Raw genomic sequence first — 24,260 nt, forward strand, 5'->3', positions numbered from 1 at the left:
AAACACCCATCGGTGTTCTGAACTATTCCATAATAGCATTCCCACTCTGCTTCGAAAAGTATAGCTAATATACATGCAAACAAATGTAGCACTAATTTCACCTCAGAAGTAGTCACTGAAGTTCTTTAAAATTGTGAGTCCTTTACATCTCCCAGCATCAGCAAGGCAATTTTCTAACTGCAGTCTCTAAACTAAAAGTATCACTTCCATGGGACAAACGTTTACCTTGGTACCTAATTAAGAGCATCAAACATGCCCTTGTGGAACCCCTCGTGAACTTGTTCAGTTTAAGCTTAGCAGCAAGGTATGTCCCTGAAGCATGGATAATGGCTGTTGTAATGGAATCAAGTGTCCTGGTTCGATGCCCACTTCCTAGGAGCTGCTACACATCAAGCTGAAAGTCATTGATTTTGACCTGATTTGCCAGAGTTGACTGCACTACCCATTTCCATAATATTTGGGATAAGTGATTTTCTTATTTTTACTTAAGACACTGATGTCTGTTCTCTGTTTTTGTTTTTGTTCTTTTAAGTAATATTATTGACAAATCTTTGCTGGCTTTACTCTAGTGAGAGAAGAGGTTACTGGGCTGTTTCTATGCTTGTGATTGATTTAGAACCTTTAAAGTGTGTTGTTGGGATTGACCAGTGTGGTCTTTTGAGATTTTTCAGCTGTTTTCTGTCTAGCTGTAAATTGGGCATGTTTGTGAGGTGCTCTGCTTTACGTCGTGGGGATACAACACACACTGTATAGACACAAGTTATTTGATTTGAAACATGTGCTTATATACTACTTGTTTATGTACATTATTTATAAATTTAGTATTGGTCTATTGTCACACTTGTTCTCCCCTAACTGCTCTGCAAGCCACATGGCACAAGTTAGCTATTCTTTGTTATTATCCTACTGATACTAACTGTGCTGTGAGTTGCAGCTCTCTGTGAATTGTTCTGTATTATTACTGTCACTCCACCATATTCTCCCTTTTACATAGACATTGCATTTATGCCAAGCAACTAACTGTATTCTTCGGTGCATTTAGCACCTCTTTTGCATGCCTCATAGCACTCGGTGTTCTTAGGCAGTGTAGAAACTGGCAAATGCTGACAGACAATGCACTATTACTTGACACACAAATGATTCAGTTTGTGAGAAGTGTATGTATCTAAAGGCTACCCTTCCACCAAACAAGGTTGTCTGTGAGTACCACACACACTACTACCCACACCTTGACAAAAAGATATGAAACTAATTTTCTGAAACTGTCAAGAAGTGTCTCCCCAAGCCTCCCAGGACTAGAAGGAAAAAAATCTTATCAGAAATTCACAAACACTATTTCACTCTTCCAACACATAGTAAACAGTCACCATGTTATAGCAAGTAGACCATCTATTACAACAAATTTCATGATCAGAAAAAGAAATAACCTAGTAATAGTGACTCTCTTGTTGGGTACCTTGATTCCATATTTTTGAGGCTGGACAAGGACAGGATTACAGTTAGTTTTCTGTCTGATGCCAGGATTCCCAGAGGATCACAGAATATTCCTTAATGCACTCACCAAACTACCCATAATGAAAAAAAAAATTTTTGATGACTGATTTCAACTAGCCTGTGATAACCTGGTGCGCCTATACCTCTGAATTCAGGCATGCTCAGATATTCCTAGATATAATAAATAGAAATTCCCAAGAACAAATAGTAAATCAGCCAGAAAGGGGCAGAACATTCTAGACCTTGTCTTTGCTAAAAAGGCCGCATGTACATTATTCCTTTAGTATCTCCATTTCTGGTTAAATCTGACCACAAATTTGTCGCCTTTTCTTTTAAAATCTCAAATGCCCCCAAAATCAACACATCTGAGTTTAAGGATTTCACATGTACAAACCTACTTCAATTTTATGATGCTCTCTTGAAATATACTTGTAATATCTCCAGTTCCAATGCAACCTCAACTGCTGCTTATGTAATAGAGTTCTGTTTTCACTTAAGTGTTAAGATTCAGCTGCTCCTATCAGAACCAAATATAATGGGAAATTTAACAACAAGCCACCCTGGTATTCCACCACTATAAATAAGCTCTGTAACAAGATAAAAAACACTTCTAAACTCCTACAACCAATCCTAAAACTCCCATTATCAAAAATCTGTATTTAAAAGATTAGCAATAAACTAAAAGCTACCACCAGGAAGACTAAGTACAATCTAAAACTAGCATCAGAAACCATTGATCACTGTACATCCTTTTTAGTTACATCAGGAAATTAACACTCAGCAGTGCACTAAACTGATCTAAAATGGCACTATGTATGCTAACCCAAAAGACATAACTAATATACCACAAGATAGATTCAGTACCAACTTTACCTCAGAAACAGTCATCAAAACTTTACAAGTTGTGAATTTATCATACCTCCTAAGATCATAAAGGAACATATTCTAACTCTGGTCTTTGAAACAAAAAATACTACTTCCATGGGCCCAAATAACTTACTCGAATGCCTAGTAAATAGTGCCAGAAGTGTGTGGGTAGAACCTTCCCTGAACTTGTTAAACTAAGCTTAGAACAGGGTGCATCCTGGAAACAAGAAGTGCTGTTGGGATGACCCTTTACAAAGGTGGTCCTACTGCAGACTCCAGGAATTATAGACCCATTAGACTGACTAGTCTAATCTCCAAGGCTGTGGAACATATCATATCTTATTTCATAAGCAATGATATCAAAAGCCTCATCCAGCTTAACCACCAACAGTTTGCTTTGTTCAAGGGGAGACCATGACCACCCAATTTAGTAAACGTCTTTCAGGAAGTCACAGAGACAATGGATAGTAGTTGTCCTGTGCATGCAGCCTATCTGGATTTACTAAGGCATTTGACACCATCTACCACAGTGGTATTTTAAGTAAGCTAAGAGCCCTAAATGTATACCCTTACATGGAAAAGGTGGATAGCAAGCTGGCTGAAAGACAGAACCCACATTGTTAAGGTAGCAGGTGCCTTTTCAGAAAAGACAAAGGTAACTAGGGGTGTACCTCAGTGCTCGGTGCTAGGACCCAACTTTTTGGCATATACTTCTCTGACACTGAAACCACAGAACCAGACATGGCTAATTAAGTTTGGTAATGACTGTAAGCTGGGTATCACTCACAGACATCCCTCTGATTTCAATTATTGCAGCAAAAGCTGACCTGCACTAACCATTGGTGTGTAGATACTGGCTTACAATTAAGTGCAAAAGTGCAGTACTGAGACATTTGGCAGATTTCTTCTTAAGTGTAGAATGTAGCAAACACCCTAATTCAAACTAAGAAGGAAGTTAGGGATCTTGGTAGCTGGGCTAATAATGCTTCCTCCTTTAACAACCACGTAGCATCAGCAGTCAGAAAATCCTTCTGTTTAGCTCAACTAATATCTAAAAGCATATGATCCAGATAAAAAGAAGTTATTAAGCCTTTGTTTACAGTTCTGGTTATATTAATTACAGAGTATGATACTCCCTTTGGCATATCTCTATCTATCCAGATACAACAGGCAAATAGAAAGCCCCCAGATATTTCTAACAAGAAGAGTACTGACACAGATACACTGGGCCTCCATGAGATCCTTGAAGCCCTATCCCTATACTCATCTCTTACAGGCTTTTGCATGTAGATCCACGTCTGGCTTTCCATGCCATTAGAGACCCAAACATCCTTGATTTCTTCATCTCAGCAAGGCCAGGGCCAAAATCTCCACCAACATATAAATAAAATACCCAGCATTTACCCCAACTCTGGAACAAATTACCCCTGCATGTTAAGCAAGACAACACCATTACTTTAGTCAAATAAAACTTTGATGGCAGGATAGATACCTACAAAGTCATCCCAGGGCAAACCTTCTTTACCCTTCTATACATGGGAGGATACAACTTGAGGGTGGACAGTTGCAAACTTCTATGACCAGCAGAGTCAGATTATTAACCTAGTCCTGCAGCTAAGTTTTCCAGTGACTTTAAGGTGGATACTATTGTTTGTTCAGCCTTTGATATGGTATCACTGCAGCAAGATCCAACCCATACAATCCAATGGTTTACAGAAGAAGGCACAAAGTAAATGCAAAAAGTACAGCGTGGTCATACTTAGCAAACAACTCTCATCCACAATTTAAAATACAGCTACTCCAGACTGGCACAGCAGTTAAGGATCTCAGCACCTTGCACTACAAGTCTCCTGGCTTTTGTCCATCATGTAGTATCAGGAATCAGGAAGTCCTTCTATCTAGACCAACTGATTTCTAAAAGCACCTCATCCAGGTCAAAAGAAATTATTATCTCTCTATACTCAGCTTTAATTAGACTAATCGTAGAGTACAAAGTCTCCTTTGGCATATACCTTTTTAGGCACATCTCACAGCTGGAAAGGCACCAGAGATTCCTATTTAAAAATTATTACTAGTTTAAAGATTCTTAGTTACCATGTCAGTCTTGAAACCTTATTCCTATACTCTGCCTCTTATAAACTCATGCATGGAGATATATGTCTTGCATGCTGTGCTATTAAGAACTCAACCCTCCTTGACCTGTTGCACTTCCACAAGACAAACAGGGCCGTCAGTATTCAAATTAAGGATTAAAATCCCCAACAGCATGTCAATAAAACACTCTAGAAGCAGAGCTATATTACTCAATGTTTGTTCCATCTGTGGAACAAATTACCTTTACTTATAAAACAGAGTAATCCCCCATTCAGGATGAACCTCGACATGTGGCTGGGTACCCACAGATCCAGCCGTGGCCTGGCATATTTTCCCTTCTGGAGTGAGTACTGGTGAGTTAAATGGTCTCTTGTTTTACTTGCCTTGTAATTCCTATAACTGTAATGTCATGCGATGCTATGCTATTTTCTTTAAACATGCAATATTTTTATTCTTTTTTCCATACTCATTGCGCAAAATGTATGCATTTAACTTTTGAAACCTTGTTTTACAATCTTGGTGATTAATTGTTGTCACATGATTTCTGGTGCTCTTTTAAACAAGGAGTCTGTGGTACTTCATTGATTTGAGAAGGACAGTGTTATGGAGAAGCCAATCTTTTACTAGTGTTGGTTAATTGAACAATAAAGAAGGCTTTCCTGAGCTCAATTATTGGCTGTTGTTAAAAAATTAAAAACACAATTGCAGTACACTGCTGATGCTCACAGTTTAAGTGTACATCGTGTCAATAAACCATGGTTAAAACAAGGCAGAAAAAAGCTGTATTGTAAACCTACCCTTATTAGACTGTCGGTAAGCCATGTATTACATACTGTAGCATGTCAGCAAAATAGCCCAAGTAACAAACTAAAACAAATAGTCAGACGGTCACACAGAAAAAACAATCAGTAAAAACTAAATGAAAACTCCAGCCAAGCTAGAACTTCCACTGAGTGACCTCTCAAACTTCTTGTGTCAGAGGCATGAAAAGGCTGAAATATATATATCCATAGCTATTGGGGTTTGGCTTCATTGGCCTGAAATTGTCCATTGAAATGACTAAAAGATAAATAAGACATGGCCATTTAGAATTGTCATATAGCTAAAACACCTGATGTTCAAAAAGGTCATGTACATATATCCCATCTGCCTCTGATACAAGAGGTTTGAAAGGTCACTCAGTGGAAGTTCTAGCTTGAGTGGAGTTTTCATTTAGTTTATATTGTAGTATGTGTCGAGCTCTGATAATTTCCATCTTGTGATGTGTTAGAGGAACTGATGTAAAAAATGTTTCAAAAGCCCACAATAAATAGTTATAATTTGGAGATCTGATTATGTTTTGCAATACATAAGGAGTTGTACATAATAGGCTATCAGTCAAAAAAGACAAGAAAAGAGAAAAAAGTGTGACAGTCGAAGGCATAGCTCTTCACCCCCTTATATCTAGAATCAGGAACAATGTCAAAAATAATCAGTTACAAAGTTGCAAAAACATGGACACTTTTCAAATGTTGACTGTACCCACTTAGACAATTGATATAATAAGCTGATCTGTACTGATATTCACTTTCTGAAGAATAAGAAGACTGAAAGAATAATGTGTGATGGAATTTATTCATTGTTAGTCTACTGTTAGCCTGCTGTTAGCCTACTTTTAGCCTACTGTTAGCCTGCCATTAGCCTACTGTTAGCTTAATGTTAGCCATCTGTTAGCCTAGTGTTAGCCTGTCATTAGCCTACTGTTAGCCTAATGTTAGCCTGACATTAGCCTACCATTAGTTTGCTGTTAGCCTACTGTTAACCTGTCACTAGCCTACTGTTAGCCTGCAATTAGCCTACTGTTAGCCTGCCATTAGCCTACTGTTAGCCTGCCATTAGCCTACTGTTAGCTTACTGTGTTACTATAAAAATCATAACTTCTAAGAGGGACAGAACAAACTTTAACAGAAAATCAGGGGCATTCATGAAAATTTGGGATAGTTAAGTGTCTTAACAGTTTTTGAAGATGTAGGTTTCAAGTGCAGTTTGCTCTGTGCCACTTGTATGATAATGCAAGGTAAGTTACAGCTTTAGAGATGTTAGATATTTCCACCTGTAGTTCATTGGGGACTCCGATGTGTGTGTCATAGCAGGTTTTGCTGAGATATAATAGTGAGAGTCATACATAAAAAAACTTATTTTAACCTGCCTGTTATAGCTAGGTTATTTAACTTTACTATAACAAGGTTATCTAGTATAATCAGCATGTCCCATGTATTATAGTTTGGATTATTTTATCTGTCTAACATGCATTTTAATTGTCTGATAATAATACTGTAAAACATTTCTTCACTATTTATTGCATCTGTATATTACAGTTTTACTTCTTTTTATGCAAAACTCTGAAAGGATAAGTCCCATTTTAATTCTAATCTGTTCTTGTCTCTTTGACGTTATCAGCCTTATTTATCCCTGTGACATGTTTATGCATGTTACACTGAAACTGGTCTGCCAAACATGAGTACTTCTTACTCCTGCATTTGTATCATATCAAGAATTTTATAGTCTGTTAATGTTATTTTTCTCTTACTTCCTTATATTAATTTATGCTGTGCAGAATGTTGATAGTGTCTCTTAGCATTAGCAGCATGTCTATTCCATTCACTGTTTAGAAGGATAATTCAGGAAACGTGTACACATGCATGGGCAGTACATTACAAGATGCTTTAGAAGTTTATAGTATATATGCTAAATAAATGGCATCTGCTTTTTCTGTTTTGCAGCAGTTTCATGCGTCCAGCTGCAGACATTATGCACTTTCATTGATGGCTATAGATAAAATTTGTTCATTAATAGAGGTATTCCTTGATACAAAACATTTTTTCTCCATTTCTGTCTCTGCCAGATAGCTGGAGTCTTATAGCCTCTCCTTTTATGCCAAAGTATTTGTCCTCTCCAAGGTGTGTCTCTGTGGATGGAGTCGTCTACTTGATTGGAGACAACACAAAGAAGGTCTACATGTATGACCCAGATGCTAACATGTGGCACAAGGTGAGAAAGAATTACTTCAAATAGTTTTACTCTGCTTTCTGCCGTCTTGCATTACTGAATCATTCATTCTAGTCCATGGGCAGGCAATAGGCTCAAAGCAAAGAAAAAGACATGGAGAAATATCCAGTCCGTCAAAGGACACACTCACTGGCACATCGTTCACACACATTAATGGGAAATTTGCAGAATCTCAAAGTCAGTCACATCATGTCTTTGCAATGTAGGAGGAAATGAGAAAGCCTTGAAGAAACCCATAGAGATACATGTAAATCAAGCAGACTCTGCACCAAAGGCATCCAATTAGGAGCCAAAGTGAAGAACCAAGCAACATAAGGAAGCATTTAATAAGTAGTTTCATAAATACTGTCTCCTACTTTGAAAATAATCATTGCATTATACAGTCCACACAGAAGACATACTCATGCAACTTTATGGCTAAATCACCAAGTTACAGAACCAGGATAATACATGAGTTGCCAACATTTGTTACAGACTCCTTATAGTTTCCTGTTTCATATCAGGTATTTGTGTTTATTTCCATATGCAAAACCATGCTCCACACTGTGGGTATTTTTGGAAGGGTGCTGTTCATTTGAGCGAAAGTGAGATTGTCTAGTTTTAGCGGATTCATCATTTCATTGAACTTACATAGCCAGTGTTTGTACAATGCATTAAAAACAGCACTTGTGTATGTTGGTTTGAGTGTGTGTTTGAATGTGTGCATGCGTGTGAGTGTATGCATTTATGTGAATGCATGCATGTGTGTTTGTGTGTGTGGGATTTGGGTTCAGGGTGAATTTATTGTATTTGGGGTGAGATCATAATGGTGGGGTAAGAAGATTTCCTTATTCACCACTGTTATGCAATCTCAGAGTTAGTGTATATTAGTAGCAGGGGGTTGGGGTGCAGGGGGAGTTACACATCCTATCTTATTGAGATTATATAACAACTGATTTACCAGAGAATCAACAATTTTATAAGGTACAGAGCAAATGATAGGATGCAAAATTAGGGGCATTCTGCAATATAAGGGACAGCTGAGAGGTATGGGCAAGAGCAACTAAATAAATGCCATCCTGGCATGCAGCAATGCAGCGTGCTTTGTTCCATTAAATTCCCACACATCCTCTGATCCTGACTGGCAAAGTGTGACCCTTATTTCAATGTCTTTAGAGTCAGGCTTCACCTCCCCTCCTTTCCCCAAGCTAACCAGGGTTATTTGCCCAAGCTAACCAAGGCTATTGTCTTTTAAGGATAGTCTCTAATTATCTGCAGGATGAAGAATACCTGACAATATTGTAGCTATCACAAGCCATCCTGCCATAGTGATCTTATTAATGAAGAAAATGTTTACTATACCTCTCCCTACCCCTTAAGTGGCTGACAGGAGCACTTATATTGTGAGGGTTTAAAATGCCTTCCACTTATGTGCACAAGCTCCCACTCACACATTAGTGAAGGCTACTGTATATAGTGTGATTACTCTAATCCCACTCTTTTGTTACATTTCATCACATGCAAGCTTCTGCTTTCTGGTGGTGACTGCAGCAGGCCCAAACCACAACTATCTCTTCTGCCCCAGGATGCATAAGCCAGTATTAGCTGTTGATTTGATTCCTACTCATCTATTTGGTTGCTAGAACCACCTACCCAAAATTCAGATTTGAAAGTAGTTCTAAAATGATGCATCATGAAAGGTCTAGTTTATCAACTGAAACTTTAGGATTCTTGGTTATACGTGACACCACATGTATAGTCTTATATGCATACCATATGATCAAAGGCATGAAGCTGATTTTGTATAAATCAGATCTCAGCTCACACAGAAAATGAATGAATTGGGACAGCTGTTAGCCTGTGAAAAACACATCTGCCAACTGATTGCAAGAAGGCAATGGGGATAAAGCATGGAAGTAAATAACTAAATGACTAGAAAGTTGAGCTTATTTACATATTTTAGTATTTCTTTATTTCACTTTGATATCCTGATGTTTATCAGTGGCAGGGGGGTTCTTTTACACATTAAGTTCAGAAAGAGGAAATAGCTTCACAGTACCTTCATTGACAAGGCTGTTTAACATGGAATGGGCCATCATATAGAACTTAAACTTCACAGTACTGCTTCTGTATGTAGTCAAAATCTCAGTGTATAATTTGATTTGTGTATGGCATTACTTTATTAGTCGACTACAAATATTATTAAAGAGTTAAAAGTGGGAATCAGTTTTTACCCTACATTAGTATACAGCCTTCTGAGAATAAACTATATATATATATATATATATATATATATATATATATATATATACAGATAATATATACATATATAGTTTCACTTCATAATCTTGAAATGCTGAAATCTCGAATTTCAGCACTTCGAAGCTATGAAGCTGAACAATTCACAATACCGAATCACACAATCATGAACATACATACACCACATAACACACACACCATTCCACCCACAGCACACAAACCACACAACCTTACACTACATATAAGCAGGGGGGGCAAGCCCCCTCTGCAACCCCCTACTTATATATACCAACTCCGAGATTGCACATAATGAAAAAAAAAAAAACATCACACCATGGCATTCTACACTCGCTCGCACACAAATACACATCACACAAACACCAACAAATCCAACACTCACACTCATGCTTACACCTTCCTATCCTTGCCCACACATACAACGTACAAAGCCACACACAAACACTCACTCATCTGCAGTTTAAGACACCATACCAGTCAAACACTTCACGCAACGTACTGAAAATGCATAAGCGCGGATTCGAGATATTCAAATTTGCTCTTATGCACTTTTCGGCATTCTGAATTTTCAGCTTCATGGTCTCGGAATGCTGAAATTTGAGATTTCTGCATTTCCGGATTATGAAGTGAAACTACATATACATATGTCTAAGAAGAGAAGGCAGCACCTTCTTTAAACCATAATTCATCCATTTATTAAGGCACCACCACCACTAACAGGAAAACCAGGATTCACTTTCTGCGGAGTTTCTTCAGTATATAATCAGAACCTAATCCAGGCACTTTGTTTATAGCTTAAATGGTGTCAAACATGCAAGCAACAAAAACACTGTTATGATTTAAACAACATGCAGATTATATTTAGAAAAAAATAGGAGAGTCCTGCTTCAAGACCATCAGTTATGGACACAGCTCATATAAACATCAATAGTATTAATTTAATTTACCAGCCCCATCATGTCAAGAACAATAAATTCAAAAATGACCAAAAAAGAGCAAATGTCTGATATTTATTTCATCCCAAAAAAACTACGGTCGTGATTTTCACAAACAACACTATAATGAAATACATTGCTGTATGGTACACACACACACACACACACACACACACACACACACACACACACACACACACACACACATATATATATATATATATATATATATATATATATATATATATATATATATGAATCTACTGCAGTAGACCGACGTTTCACTTATCCGACTCCCACTTGGCTGAGATGAAAGGACCGACAAGTTGATAAGACCGACATCCAGAACACCGACTTTTCACGTGAGGTAAGTAACCATTTAGCTATCCCAAATAAAAAAACTAAACGAAAAAAAGTAAATCCACCACCCAACTAAATATACCAACTTCAAGATCGCACTACTGTGGGGAGTAAGGGTCAAAGTTCTACAGGATGGCCAAACAGTTACTTACCTCATGTGAAAAGTCAGTGTTCCGGATGTCAGTCTTCTGAACTTGTCGGTCCTTTCGTCTCGACCAAGTGGGAGTCGGGTAAGTGAAACGTCAGTCTACTGAAGTAGAGCCATATATGCACACACACACACACACACACACACACACACACACACACACACACACACACACACACACACACACACACACACACATAATCTAGTATAAATATGTACAATGGCTTATAGTACTGTCTAGTGGTTAGATTGTGCATTACATGCCATTTAGCAGTTAAAAGCATAAAAATCATTCAACCCTACTTCTAATATTTACAGGAACTCATCTAACCTGTGAGGAAATAATAACCCCAAATTAATAATCTACATAGACTCTTTTTCATTTCTGAGTGTTCCAGCCTCTTTGGAGTTTTGCTGAAATCAATTTTATTTTATTTTTGTGTTCTAGTCTCTTCTTCATCTAACTTATTAGATATGGAAAGTGGGATTCTATGAACAGCCATAGAGGAAAAAGGCTCCTTACTGAAATGTTGCAGACAAGCTATAAAAAAAAGACTGAAAACACAGGAGAAAAGGGAATTTTGAAAATTGCTCTTCTCCTTTAAACTTCTTTTGGGGGGGGACTGTTCCCTGCACCTCCCCACCCCCCAAAGTTATATATACCAACTTCAAGATCTCCATACCTCTGAGAAAAAGGAATATTCAGAGAAATGGCATCTCAGACTTGTATATTTAAGTCCAATCTTTTGACCATTCAGTCTTCATATTTCGGAAGTCGCTCTAGTGGGTCCTGACATATGAAATGGTTACTGGCAAAAGTTTATTTAATGTTTGCACAGCGACTCATTCAAATGGAGCGAAAACCTTTGTTTAAATTGGCAAGATGTTTCCCCCTACATAGAAAGCACAGCATGTACATCTAACTAAAGATGCTACATGATCTATGCTGCATGGTATAAAGTCCTTAATTTCTAACACCTACATATATCCTATAAGTATGTGCAGTGTGCATGTTCCACAGAGGAACTCAAGCAGGCATGTATAATCTGTGGTTTAAAATGATTTTTATATGCAGACTTTTGTCTCAGGCTTTGCCCCAGTCTGAAGTTAAATAAACATTATTAGGAAATCAATGAACCCAAAATTTGTCAGTCTTCAAAAATCCTCCAAAAGTTTTAGAAAACCTGTTTAACTTTAAATATGTTACTGCAGAATGTTCTAGTAAGCCTTACAGGTGTAACAGTATTCTTACTGTTAACAGAGCAGTCCTTGTATTTCCAAACGTTTCCTTGGCAACTTCTCATGCTCATGTACGTACCTCCTGAATCAATGAATTCTTATATCTCCTATTTGGATGTTTGACCTGTAAATCAATCCGCTTCTTTAGAAAAATCTTCTTCATTATTGTGAATTTTCTAACATATAACATTTGTAAATAGGGCATATTGTTTACTGTAAACTTTGGGTGGCATTACCATATGCTATTGATTTGATATATGTTCATACATTTATATATACATACATACATTCAGCAATACAATCCATTATAGCATTATTTGTGGAAAACCATTGTAGTGTTTATTTTGTATGGAACAAAAACTTTGGTCATTTTTGGGATTTATAGCTCTTGACATACTAGGGCTGGTGAAATTTAGTTAACACTATTCATGTTTATATGATCTGCATTCATAATTTATTGTCTTGCAGCAGTTCTGTTTGCAAATGTAATCTTTACATTGTTTAAGTCATAGAAATGTGTTTGTCATAAACTTGCCATTAGACTGGATCCTAGTATCAGACCCTAATAAATTCACTGCCACAGATACAATGTCAGACTCTCTTAGTAACCATATATATCCAGACATCTCGCACATCCACTTGTTTATAAAACAACGTCCAACCAGTCCAGGTTTAAACCAGAAGTATTCATTACTACCCTATCATCTATCATCTGAAAAATCCTCCCCTTAGATGATGCTGTAAATTAATTCTACAAAACATTCCTAAATATACTTGCACCTTCTAGAAGTAAGAGACTGAAAACAAATAATGCAATTTGGCTATCAAAATAGAGTCGAATGCTAATGCAGAATAGAGAAAAAGGATGGAAAGAACGGCAAAAATATAAAAGATCAGAATATCTCAAAAACTTCAGAATACCTGTACAAAAAAAGCAAATAAATGAGGCACAAACTATACTATGGCAACATTCAGAACAGCAGTAAACACAACCCTAAAAAATTATGGTCACCCATTAAAGAAATCTTAATCCCTGCTAAAAATTCAATCTTAACCTCTCGCCCAATAACTCACCACTCAAAACTGCAGTAGAATTCAGCTCTTATTTCATAGATAGTGTAGCATCCAACACCAAGGATTTCCCACCATGTAATCCTAACCATACTCAACAGCCACATGTTATCATATCCACTTTCACCTTCAAACTTGTGTCCACATTTTATATAAAACTACTCTTAAACTCAAACCATGTGCTTCTTCAGCTTATGACCTTCCAAGTGAGAACCTTAAAATAGTCGCCAGTGGCAGTGCCTGTCTTGCCTCACTTCTTATAAATAGGTCAGTCCAGGAATCCCACTTTCCCTCAATGGGAAAAATCACATATTTTTCCTATACACAAAGGAGCAAATTCAACAGACATCACTAACATTAGACCAAGAGCAATTTTATCCCCCTTCCAAAATTCTTGGAAAGTATCTTAGAAAATAATTTCTAAACTATCTCCTGCAGCCACAGGAAGAACCTCTATTCCCCCACACAACACAGCTTCTGCCCCCCACCCACCCACACACACACACACATATATATATATATATATATATATATATATATATATATATATATATATATATATATATATATATATATATATATATATATATGATTCCATTTGTCTTATTATGGACTGGCATCATCTCCAGAATTGCTTTTTCTGCCTTACACACATATTGCCTAGCAGAGTGAGCTCCATCTCCCCAGTGATCCTGAATATGATACTGTGGGTATCAGCAAGTGAATGAATGCAGGTCTATATTATATTCTCAAAAGCCAACAATATCGAAGCTGATATTGTCGACATGAGAATAGCGAAAGTGCACATCGAATGTGTAAACGAAAATCTCCGTAAGGGGAGATTTCTGTTTACTGCAATGTAGTGTGGTCTCAGATTTGGTATATTTCAGTAGCAGGGGATGCAGGGCGGGCTTGCCCCCCTGCTTAAACCCATTAGGGTACTTTTTTCTTTTAATTTTTTTTGTTGTTTTTTTATAAGTTCTATGTTTGAAGAGATCGACCATATAGTGTCAATCATATGGTTTTCGATGTTTTCAACCACAGATCTTATAATATAGACCCAATGAATGCACCAAAATGGCTAAAAGCACCTTTTAAATATTAGGCCCATTAACTGTAAGTAGCATAATGATAAATGGCAAACTATCTATATGTTTAGAAGAAATGTATTTATGAGGACTTCTCATACTTCTAGCTGATCTTGACATATTTTATTTCTAAGCACTGAATGTTAGAACCAGTACCATATAGGTCTCCATACCTCTAAACTAGAGTAGGCCAGTTATTGATTACAGTACATTTATATTCCAGTTTGCTGAATATGGCCAATCAAAGTTTGTATTTGACAAAGCTACAAGAGTTCTATTTAAATTTGAAAACATTTTCTGAAGTACAAGTGTGTTAGGTAGGTAGGAAGAATTACATAAACCAAATTCACTTTCTCTACTCCCCTTCCTAAAATTAGAAAAAAAATTATCATTAGGCATAATGGCTTTACATCTACTATATAAACTTACAGGGGTCATAACCTCCCCAAGTGGGGAATTCAGGGATCTCTCTCCCCTACTGAGTATGAATTGTTTTCAAAAATGGTATTTTCAAATAGATGTAATTTTGACAAATCACTGTTTTATTCTAAGCAATATATAATGGTCATCTCTTAAAATGAAAGCATTTAACCATCTTTAACATGATGATGTTTTTTGGTTTTACTCACAGGTACAGCTTCTGCAGATGCTCCACGAAAATGGTGGGATGGCAGTGATTGGTGGCAAGATCTATGTAACTGGTGGCCACTGGAAAGGCATGGAAGGGGACTATCGAGTTGAGGTGGAGGTGTATGACTGTGCCAGGGACACATGGATTGTAGAAGGGGAGTTGCCTCGACTCTGGTTCTACCATGGTCCATGCTCTGTATTCATTGATACCTCAAAATGGGGTGAATCGTTTCCCGAGAATGAAACATAGCAGGGCTGGCAGTTTAACCAACAAGGTTTTTTTTTACAAAAGGCTTCATTTTTTTACCCACCTTATATCCAATCAGAAGTAATGACTGAGTTGATGAATTTCATATGCCAAATTAATTTCAACAATAATTACTTCTTAGAAGATATCCAAACAGAGTGGTCATTTTATGAGTTACTTAGCAGATGTACATTTTAGAATTACTTTCACATACTTCATTCTGACACTTTATGGTTAATTTAGGATATATTTAACATGTTTTAGTTACTTAGTAGATGTGCATTTTAGAATTGTTTTCTCATACTTCATGCTGACATTTTGCTGTTAATTAACTATATGTTTTACATTTGTTTTTTAGGTTGTCTTTTTCAGTGTTTGGCACAATGTAGCCTTTGCAAAATATTTGCATCAGAATGATGTTTACTTATTTAAGTTGCCTTAGAGTGACTGGTTTTGACTTTGTTAGTATGAAGCAGGCAACAACTTCACAAATACAGCAACAATAAAGTGTGAGAAAAGCAAATGTATAATGTTTTGAGCCGGGCTGTGCGGTAAGAGGGACGAGCACTTGCTGCGTTTCAGGTGACCAGGGTTTGATTAGCGGCCCTAGTACTGGAGGAGCATGACAGGGAGTGGGAGGAGTGAAGGGGCAAATGGCAGCTTACCTGTTCTGGGGGGGGGGAGCTTACATGCGTTTGTGGGCACACTGGGTGATCCTTCTGGTGGAGACCACTGCTCATGCTTTCCATAAAGGAGCAGGGCTGCTAGGGTTTCCCGGAAGTGAGAGACATCTCTGCAGAGAGCCCATCACACTCCTCTCTCTAGTGCCTAGCGGAATGTGCATAACTCATGGCTGGGGAGAAATTAAGAAAAAATGCAACAACTCTGATGACTGTGTAAATGGTAGTACCTCCTAGTCAACCCTTGCCTGTTGATGGGATCAAATGGGCTGATTGTCTGGAAGGGGGTTGATGGTTGACAGAACGAGGGAAAAAGAGCTGCACAAATGCACAATCCTCTGAGTTGCAATAAATAAGAAAATCTTTCTTGTCTAGCACATTTTAAAATACATGCAGTAAGAATGGTAAAACAAAATGCTGAGTTTACAAATAGAATTATAGTTGGTGTAAATGAAATAAGGCATTCTTATATTTGTTTCTTCTCAAGGGAATCAGATCTTTGTATTCATGTAGTCTAGTCAACTCTTTTTGGACAAAAGTGATTGGCATGAATGTTGTTTGCTAATGAAGTGCCATTTACCAAAAATTTACTTTGAATAAAATGCTTTTGGCTAATAGTGACTGCAGTAGCACTTGAATAATTTGGTCACTTTAGAATTAGAGTTGTGGTTAAGTTTGGTTCTGTTACCATTCGGTGTAGTGCTGAGGATTTAAGTTGAAGGACAGGGTTATAATTAGTAATGGAGTTAGATGTGAGACTAGTCTTAGCTTTATGTTTGTAATCTGTGTTAGGTTTAGGTTTAGTGTTATGGGGTATATGTAGTATTATGTCTTGTATGTGGGGTATGGCATCTTTGCCTCTCATAAGTGACCAGCGTATGTGAAACTGTGTTTTGTTGCAGTAACTACCTAAATGTGTTTACAGGGTGAAGTCAATATTGCAGGCAGGTTGCACTAAATGGGATAAAATGAGAGACAAAAGAATATCTAAGAGATGTGGAAAGATGTTAAAGCATTATTTTGTTGAGAGTAGTGTCTTTTTTAAACAGAAGTAAGAATTTAAAAAGTAAGACAGCTTTGCTAGTGTACTTAATAAAATTCCAGATGCTTATTTAAATTGAAGGATCTGGAAACCTGCCCAGGCTCTTTAGGGCAAGAATTTTATGGAATTTCTCAAAGAGGTTTGCCTTGTGTCATTCTTTTTCTATAGCGTTGTGAAGCAGAGAAATTGGGTCTCATAGTTAAAAGATATGCATTTAAAATCATCCATTAGAAAACTGAATTACTTACATTGTACAAAATTTTCTTTTTTCATTACAATACCCAAAGAATTAAATATATTAAAATAAAACAGGAAGTTGAAGACAATTATGAAATTGTTACAAATGTTTTTTGGCACAAGATAGAGATTATTGTAAATATAATGACTTCACAAATGAAAATGCTCACTTGTGTAGCAACTATTGCATATTTACTTTAAATAATAGTATTTGTAAATGTTTGGTATTAAGTATTAGGCCTTTCTGCTCACAGTATAACTACACAATGGGTTTCCAAAATTAGGAAAAACAAAGTATGCGAGTAAAGTTGTGGATATACAAAAACATGCCCACTATTCTGTCTGATGGTGATTACATAGTCATGTATCATGAAAATAGCAAAAGATATGGATGCTTCTCCTATAGTTTATAGTCTTTCACTGAAGCAAGAACTGGACAAAACAAACTAGTAGAAGTTTCAGTTTAAAAAAACAAAGTATTTTTTGTGGAAACATAGGCCCCTCCTCCTCCAAAACTCCTTATCTATATGTACGTATGTATACATACTAACTTGACAGTCACACAACAAAAGCCCATATACTTGAAACCATTGCTGGCAGACCCACAGAAACCACAATGGCAGCAGAGAAACATTTAGCGCTATCTTCCCTAGGCAACCGCCTAGGGCCTGGTAATAGGCAGAAGGCTCCATCAGTGCTGCCAGTCACTGTCACACTCACACCAATATTAAAACTTTTTCTATGGCTACCAGTACTGTGTGGGTTACTTCTGAGTTATTGTTGCACAATCATGGTCACTGGAAAAGTTCCATGACTATACATTGGTATATAAATTAAACAGATGCAAAAGAACAGCTTCTCCATCTCTACCAGTCTGGTAGAATAACAATGTAAAAAAAACTACCTCTACTGCTTCAACAAGTCAAATACCATCAGAAGTACTCTGTCCAGGGAGCTAATTATCTTCTGCAACATTAACAGAATAATTTGGAGGGGTACATACATCTTGCAGAGGGTATCACTGCTCTGAAACAGACTCGCCATCCTTGTAAAATAAAGGTCATCCTTATCCATATTCAAGTACAACTTGGATGAGAAATAGAAAATTTACCCCAGGACTTCACCCTTTACTACTAATGGACAGAGGCAGCTCCTAAATGCTTTATCCTATGCATGGGTCTCCCCAGATTATCTATGTTATGATCCCAGTTACTGTTATTAGGGTAATATATAATTGTCAGCCATGGAATGGGTAAGGCTAGTCTAACATCAAACAGGATAGGTTAATTCAAGAACCAAAAGGGAAATTGCCTAGGGTTAAAATGGCCTGCAAGGGCAGCTAGCCTAGTATTAACCTCTGAAACTATTAATTTCCTGCTACCACATATGTATCTCATTGATCATCTGTTAAATACATGACCTCGTGCATCCACATGACTTTCTGGCTTAAAAACACGTGTGTTTACGCATTTTTCACATCATGCAGCACCGCAGGGCTACGGTTAAACTATTCCAGGTGCCAGAAAGTTTGCTCGTCAAATTTTCTCTTACAACTAACTGGTTTCTCAGTAGTAGCACTAAAATCTGAACCCCTGTGACTAGCACTTGCTCTAGAACCTGCTGGAAAGCACTAGGAAGCCTTAAACTGATACACGCACTCAACTGTCCTTGTCAATAAGGAGAAATTAATCGTAGGCACTAAGCAGTCTATAATTGCAAAGTACCTTGCAAAGGTAAGGGAAAACAGTACTTTACAAAAAGCACCTAAACAGGCGTGTCCAAGGGTCAGCTTCTGGTGATTTCTCCTGTCCACCTGGCATATCTAGGCATACTGGGGCAATGCAGCAACTGCCTCATGTACACAGACAACCCTCTCCTCCTACCACCCAACACTACAACCTTCAAGGGATGCACTTACATAGCCAAATTGGAAGCAAAGCTTACTCCAGCCAAGATTGTGCTAGACAGTCAAGAGGAGAAGGTTAACACCTGCACTACACCTCAAGCAGCACATAGCCCTTCAAAACCCACACCATCAACACCCACACATAGCAACACTAAACCCACATATGCGGAGGTCCTTAACATTAACCTGCCCAAGCAACAAGGACCTCCGAAGCTGAAATGCAAACAAACACCAGTCACAACCAAAGTGATAAATAGCTCACAACACCAGTGTGCCACCCAACAACAGACCCGAAGGCAAGACAATGTACCCAACACTTTAGTCATAGGTGACTCTATAGTCAGGCACACTGATGTCCCACTCACCAGGCTGAACAAGGAGGTATGACCCTAACTCTGAGTAGCATCCTGCCTTCACCCAGAATGATACCACAGTATAAGGACAAAATGATTCACTTCAACAATCGGCTAAGCTTCTGGTGTCATTCAAAGGGGATCCAGTATCTGTCTGCCTGGGAAGACATGATCAACAAACCACGATGCTTTGCCAGAGATGGTCTGCACCTGTCACCCCTGGGATTCAAGTTACTGGCTAAAGCTCTTGTCACCCCTATAGTGCCTTTTTTAGGCAAGGTTCAAAGGACAAAAACACCACCGCAACAGATACAAGCATGCAAAATCTGAAGGTAATGCTACACAATGCTAGAAGTCTTAACCTCAAAATGCACTCTCTCGAGGCACTCCTAAAAATGGAGAACATCGATATCTGTGCAGTAACTGAGACCTGGTTCAAGGCTCCAGAGAGCACCCCTGCAATACCAGGCTACAACTCTTACCACACTTTTTGGCTACTAAACCAAGACCAAAACATTAAGGTGGAGGAGTGTCCATATTCACCAAGGATATTCACACCTCCAGGCTAGTTGCCCAACACAATGCGCCTGAAATTCTCCAGACTGCAATCCAAATTGTAGCTTGCTACAGATCCCCCACTATGCCCCAAGATTCTCACTACACCTTTCTAAACATACTGGAAAATATTAAGATACAACCAAACACCCTAATACTGGGTGATTTCAACTACCCTGCCATTAACTAGGAAAACTATTGGGTACCAACACCTTTTCCCAACGGTTCTTGGAATTCATAAATTTCAACGCCCTGGATCAACTGATCCATTGTCCCACCGGGGGCTCCAGTATCCTAGACCTGGTCATTACCAACATGGGAGATAGATGCTCCACACCAGTGGTCACCCCCTCATTAGTCAGGTCTGATCATAAGCAAATCACCCTTTACATCCACATCCCACCCCCACCCCCCTGTAAGGAAATCTCCGTAAAAAACTTCTCCAGAGCCAACTTCATGCTACTCAAGTCAGAAGTGACAAACTTCATGACACCCATGCAGACGGGATCTGAAAGTTCGACTGCTGAATCATACACTAAGGCACTGTTCATGCATGAATCGTGCCATCCCAAATAGAACCAAGATGGTCTCCTCCAAAAAAAGGAAGCCAATCTGGTGGTCCCCTGCCATAAACAAACTATACAACAGAAGGAAGAAACTGTTGCAGAAAAGAGGAAAATCCCAGGATGAAAAAAATTCCCTTACCAGCCTCAGTAAGAAGCTGAGATCCCCTCATAAAATCCTCCAAAGCTAGTTAGGAGAATAAAATTGCCAAAAATTCCAAAGACAACCACAAGGCATTCTACAGTTATGTCAAGAATCTAAATGGCAATGCTCAGATCTGCTCTGAGCTACAACAGAATGGCATTAAATATACTGATCCCAGGGATATTGCCAATATCCTGGCAGATCAATTTAGTGCCAACATCACCCCCTCTCACCCCTTAAAGGGCCCATCTCAATACCAAAAGATTGCCAAATTCCAGTAGTCACGGCCACACAGGTAGAAACTGCACTCTCCAAAGCTTAGAATACAGCATCCATGGGACCAGATGACATCCCAGGCTGTGTACTACATGAACTACAAAATGAACTGGCACCTCACCTAAGTGTCATGCTTAATCATAGCCTCACCTCAGGCTTCATGCCCACTGAGTGGTGCACAGCTACAGTTATCCCACTCCACAAGGGGGATCCACCTTGGATCCTGGGAACTACCATCCCATCAGTCAGACAAGCCTGATCTGCAAGGGCATGGAACGCATTATCATGGAACTTATAAACAAAGACATTGGCAACCTTCAAACACTGGACCCCACGCAGTTTAGGTTCGTGAAGGGCTAATCTTGTCTCCTGAACCTGATTGACTTCTTCAGATCAGTCTCCAGAGATGTGGACAAGGGTAAGGTGGTCCACACAGCCTATCTGGACCTCACCAAGGCCTTCAATACCATCCCCCACTCTGGAATCATAGATAAACTTACTAAGCTGGGAATAAATCCCTACGTCACTCGATGGGTTGCCAACTGGCTTACTGACAGAACCCAGACTGTAAAAGTAGCCGACTCTAAATCCAGCTCCAGACAAGTGTCAAGTGGAGTACCTCAGGGTTCAGTCCTGGGACCGCTCTTGTTTGGCATCTACTTCTCCGAAGTACAGGCCAACACTAAGTGACTCTGGCTAACAAAGTTTACAGATGACTGCAAACTGGGAGCCATTATTGAATCCCCAAATTATGTGGATATTCTACAAAAGGGCCTTACAGAAACAGATGCTTTGTGCCAGAGCCATGGGCTAAAGCTTAATGCCAAGAAATGTATAGTTATCCCCTTTGGGAAAAAACATGTACCCATGAATTACCACATAGGTGACAGTACACTAAACACCGAAAGTGTGATGAGAGACTTAGGGACACAGGTGGACAGTGGTCTCACCTTTGATAACTACATCGTCACAACAGTCAGGAAATCCTTCTATATGGCACACCTCATCATTAAGGGCTTTTCATCCAGAAAAAAGGAGGTCATTGTCCCACTGTACTCATCCGTCATTAGACCCATTATAGAGTACAACGCCCCATTTGGTATGTACCTCACAAGACATCTGCAACAGCTGGAAAGGCCGCAGAAATATCTCACTAAAATGCCCTATGCTGACCGTCTAAAAAAAACTCCAGCTATACTCTGTGGTATATCATCTACTCAGAGGCGATCTCTGCTTAACATACAAGGCCATGTCAAACCCTGAGCTGTTGGACATGCTCCACTTAAAGAAACTCCAATCCCTCAGAGCCACACGGTCCAGCGATCTAAACCTTGTCATCACAATGAACAAAACATGCTGGAGGTATAGGTTCCTGACCCAGAGACTCCCCATACTCTGGAATAGACTGCCCATACATGTCAAGCAAAGCGCCTCCTTGGCCCTCTTCAAAAGGAAACTTGACGATTGGATGGGAGATAGGAAATTCACTCCAGGGATCATGGCAGTCGCCCTGCTAGACAGGGGTCCAGGGAAGTAAATATTGTGGGAAGAAATATCCAAGGAATTGTTATGGCTAGGCTTGTATAGGCCCTAGGGCCAATAGCCTAGTACCAACCTATGAACCTATGAACCTATGAACATTGTATTTGGTTTGTTTAATCTCTAATGTTCCATATATGGACAATGAATGACTACTAGCAGAGGTTGCAGAATATATTCTATTTTTTTCCCTTGAATTGAGGCTGGCCACTTAATAAAATAAAAATGTTCTTTGTGTGAGTGTGTGTGTGTGTGTGTGTGTGTGTGTGTGTGTGTGTGTGTGTGTGTGTGTGTGTGTGTGTGTGTGTGTGTACGTGCATGCATGTGAGCATGTGTGTGTGTGTGTGTGTGTGTGTGTGTGTGTGTGTGTGTGTGTGTGCACTTTTTTAAATGGTGTTGCAGTACTGTTATGCATTTGTAATTCTCCCCATTCCCACCATGAGTGGAATGGGTAATATATAAGTTGTAATTCTCCCCATTCCTACCATGAGTAGAGTGGGTAATACATATGAGTTGAACTTCTCCCCCATTCTCGCCATACGTGGAATGGGTATTCTATATGAGTTGTAATTCTCCCCATTCCCACCATGAATGGAATGGGTAATATATATGAGTTGTAATTCTCCCCGTTCCCACCATACATGGAATGGGTAAAATACATGAGTTGTAATTTTCCCCATTCTTACCACGATTGCAATGGATAACATATATGACTTGTAATTCTTCCCATTCCCACCATACATGGAATGGGTATCATTTATGAGATGTAATTCTCCCCATTTCCAGCATACATGGAATGGGTAACATTTATGAGTGGCTGCAGATAAGAGAACCTGTATGTAAAACCCTTCTAGTGTGGCAGATGAGAAAGCAAACTTAGACAACTAAGTGAGAAGTCCCAAGTTGATTGATCCTGACTGTATTAAAATTCTTGGAGGAAGTTAATTGTAAGCCCTAGTTTAGTACTTTTTTATCAACTTTGCAGAAGTTAAGTAAGGAAATAGCTTGAATTGAAGTGGAACAGAAGGTGCCAGCTGTATTAGTTGTATACAGAAGTTGGTGGAGTCATACCTCTCAGCTGTACAGTATTTTGCAGAAAATAATGAATTTAATGCATCAAAAATAACAGGCTGCCATGAAATACCGTGCAGTCCCTTTAAGGTATAATTGTACAGCTTTATTGGGTGAGGGCTGCAGGTTTAAGCAAGGGATTTTTTTTTACATGTAACCATGGCGCAGACTTCTCCATACAGTCAATGATCTCCAGTGTCATCAGGTGTGTGAGCTGCATGAGACTCAGAGAAAATATGATAGAAAGCATGTTCTTGCCTTGTATTTTAGTATAAAACAATGATGTATACTTTTATTTATCTAATTCCGATCATTCCTTTTATCTGTCCCTGATTTTGCAAAACATCCTTGATTTTGTCTCACATTTTTGTTCTGTCCCCTTCAAAAAAAAATGATAAAATTGAAGTTAGTAATAC

The 24,260-nt window shown here is 38.6% G+C and overlaps 1 protein-coding gene across 1 annotated transcript in view; it reads left to right on the forward strand.

The window, feature by feature from the left end:
- KLHL30 (kelch like family member 30) overlaps positions 1-18,578 on the forward strand; it is a 252,902-nt gene extending 234,324 nt beyond the window's left edge. The window contains exons 7-8 of the mRNA XM_044070094.1: positions 7,340-7,485; positions 15,232-18,578. Coding sequence (XP_043926029.1) covers positions 7,340-7,485; positions 15,232-15,480 — 395 coding nt within the window. The 3' untranslated portion in view covers positions 15,481-18,578. The remainder of the gene's footprint in view (positions 1-7,339; positions 7,486-15,231) is intronic.
- Positions 18,579-24,260: the final 5,682 nt, after the last annotated feature.

Source organism: Protopterus annectens, chromosome 4.part1 (assembly GCF_019279795.1).
Source record: "Protopterus annectens isolate FY-2018-M chromosome 4.part1, PAN1.0, whole genome shotgun sequence".
NCBI lineage: Eukaryota > Metazoa > Chordata > Ceratodontiformes > Protopteridae > Protopterus > Protopterus annectens.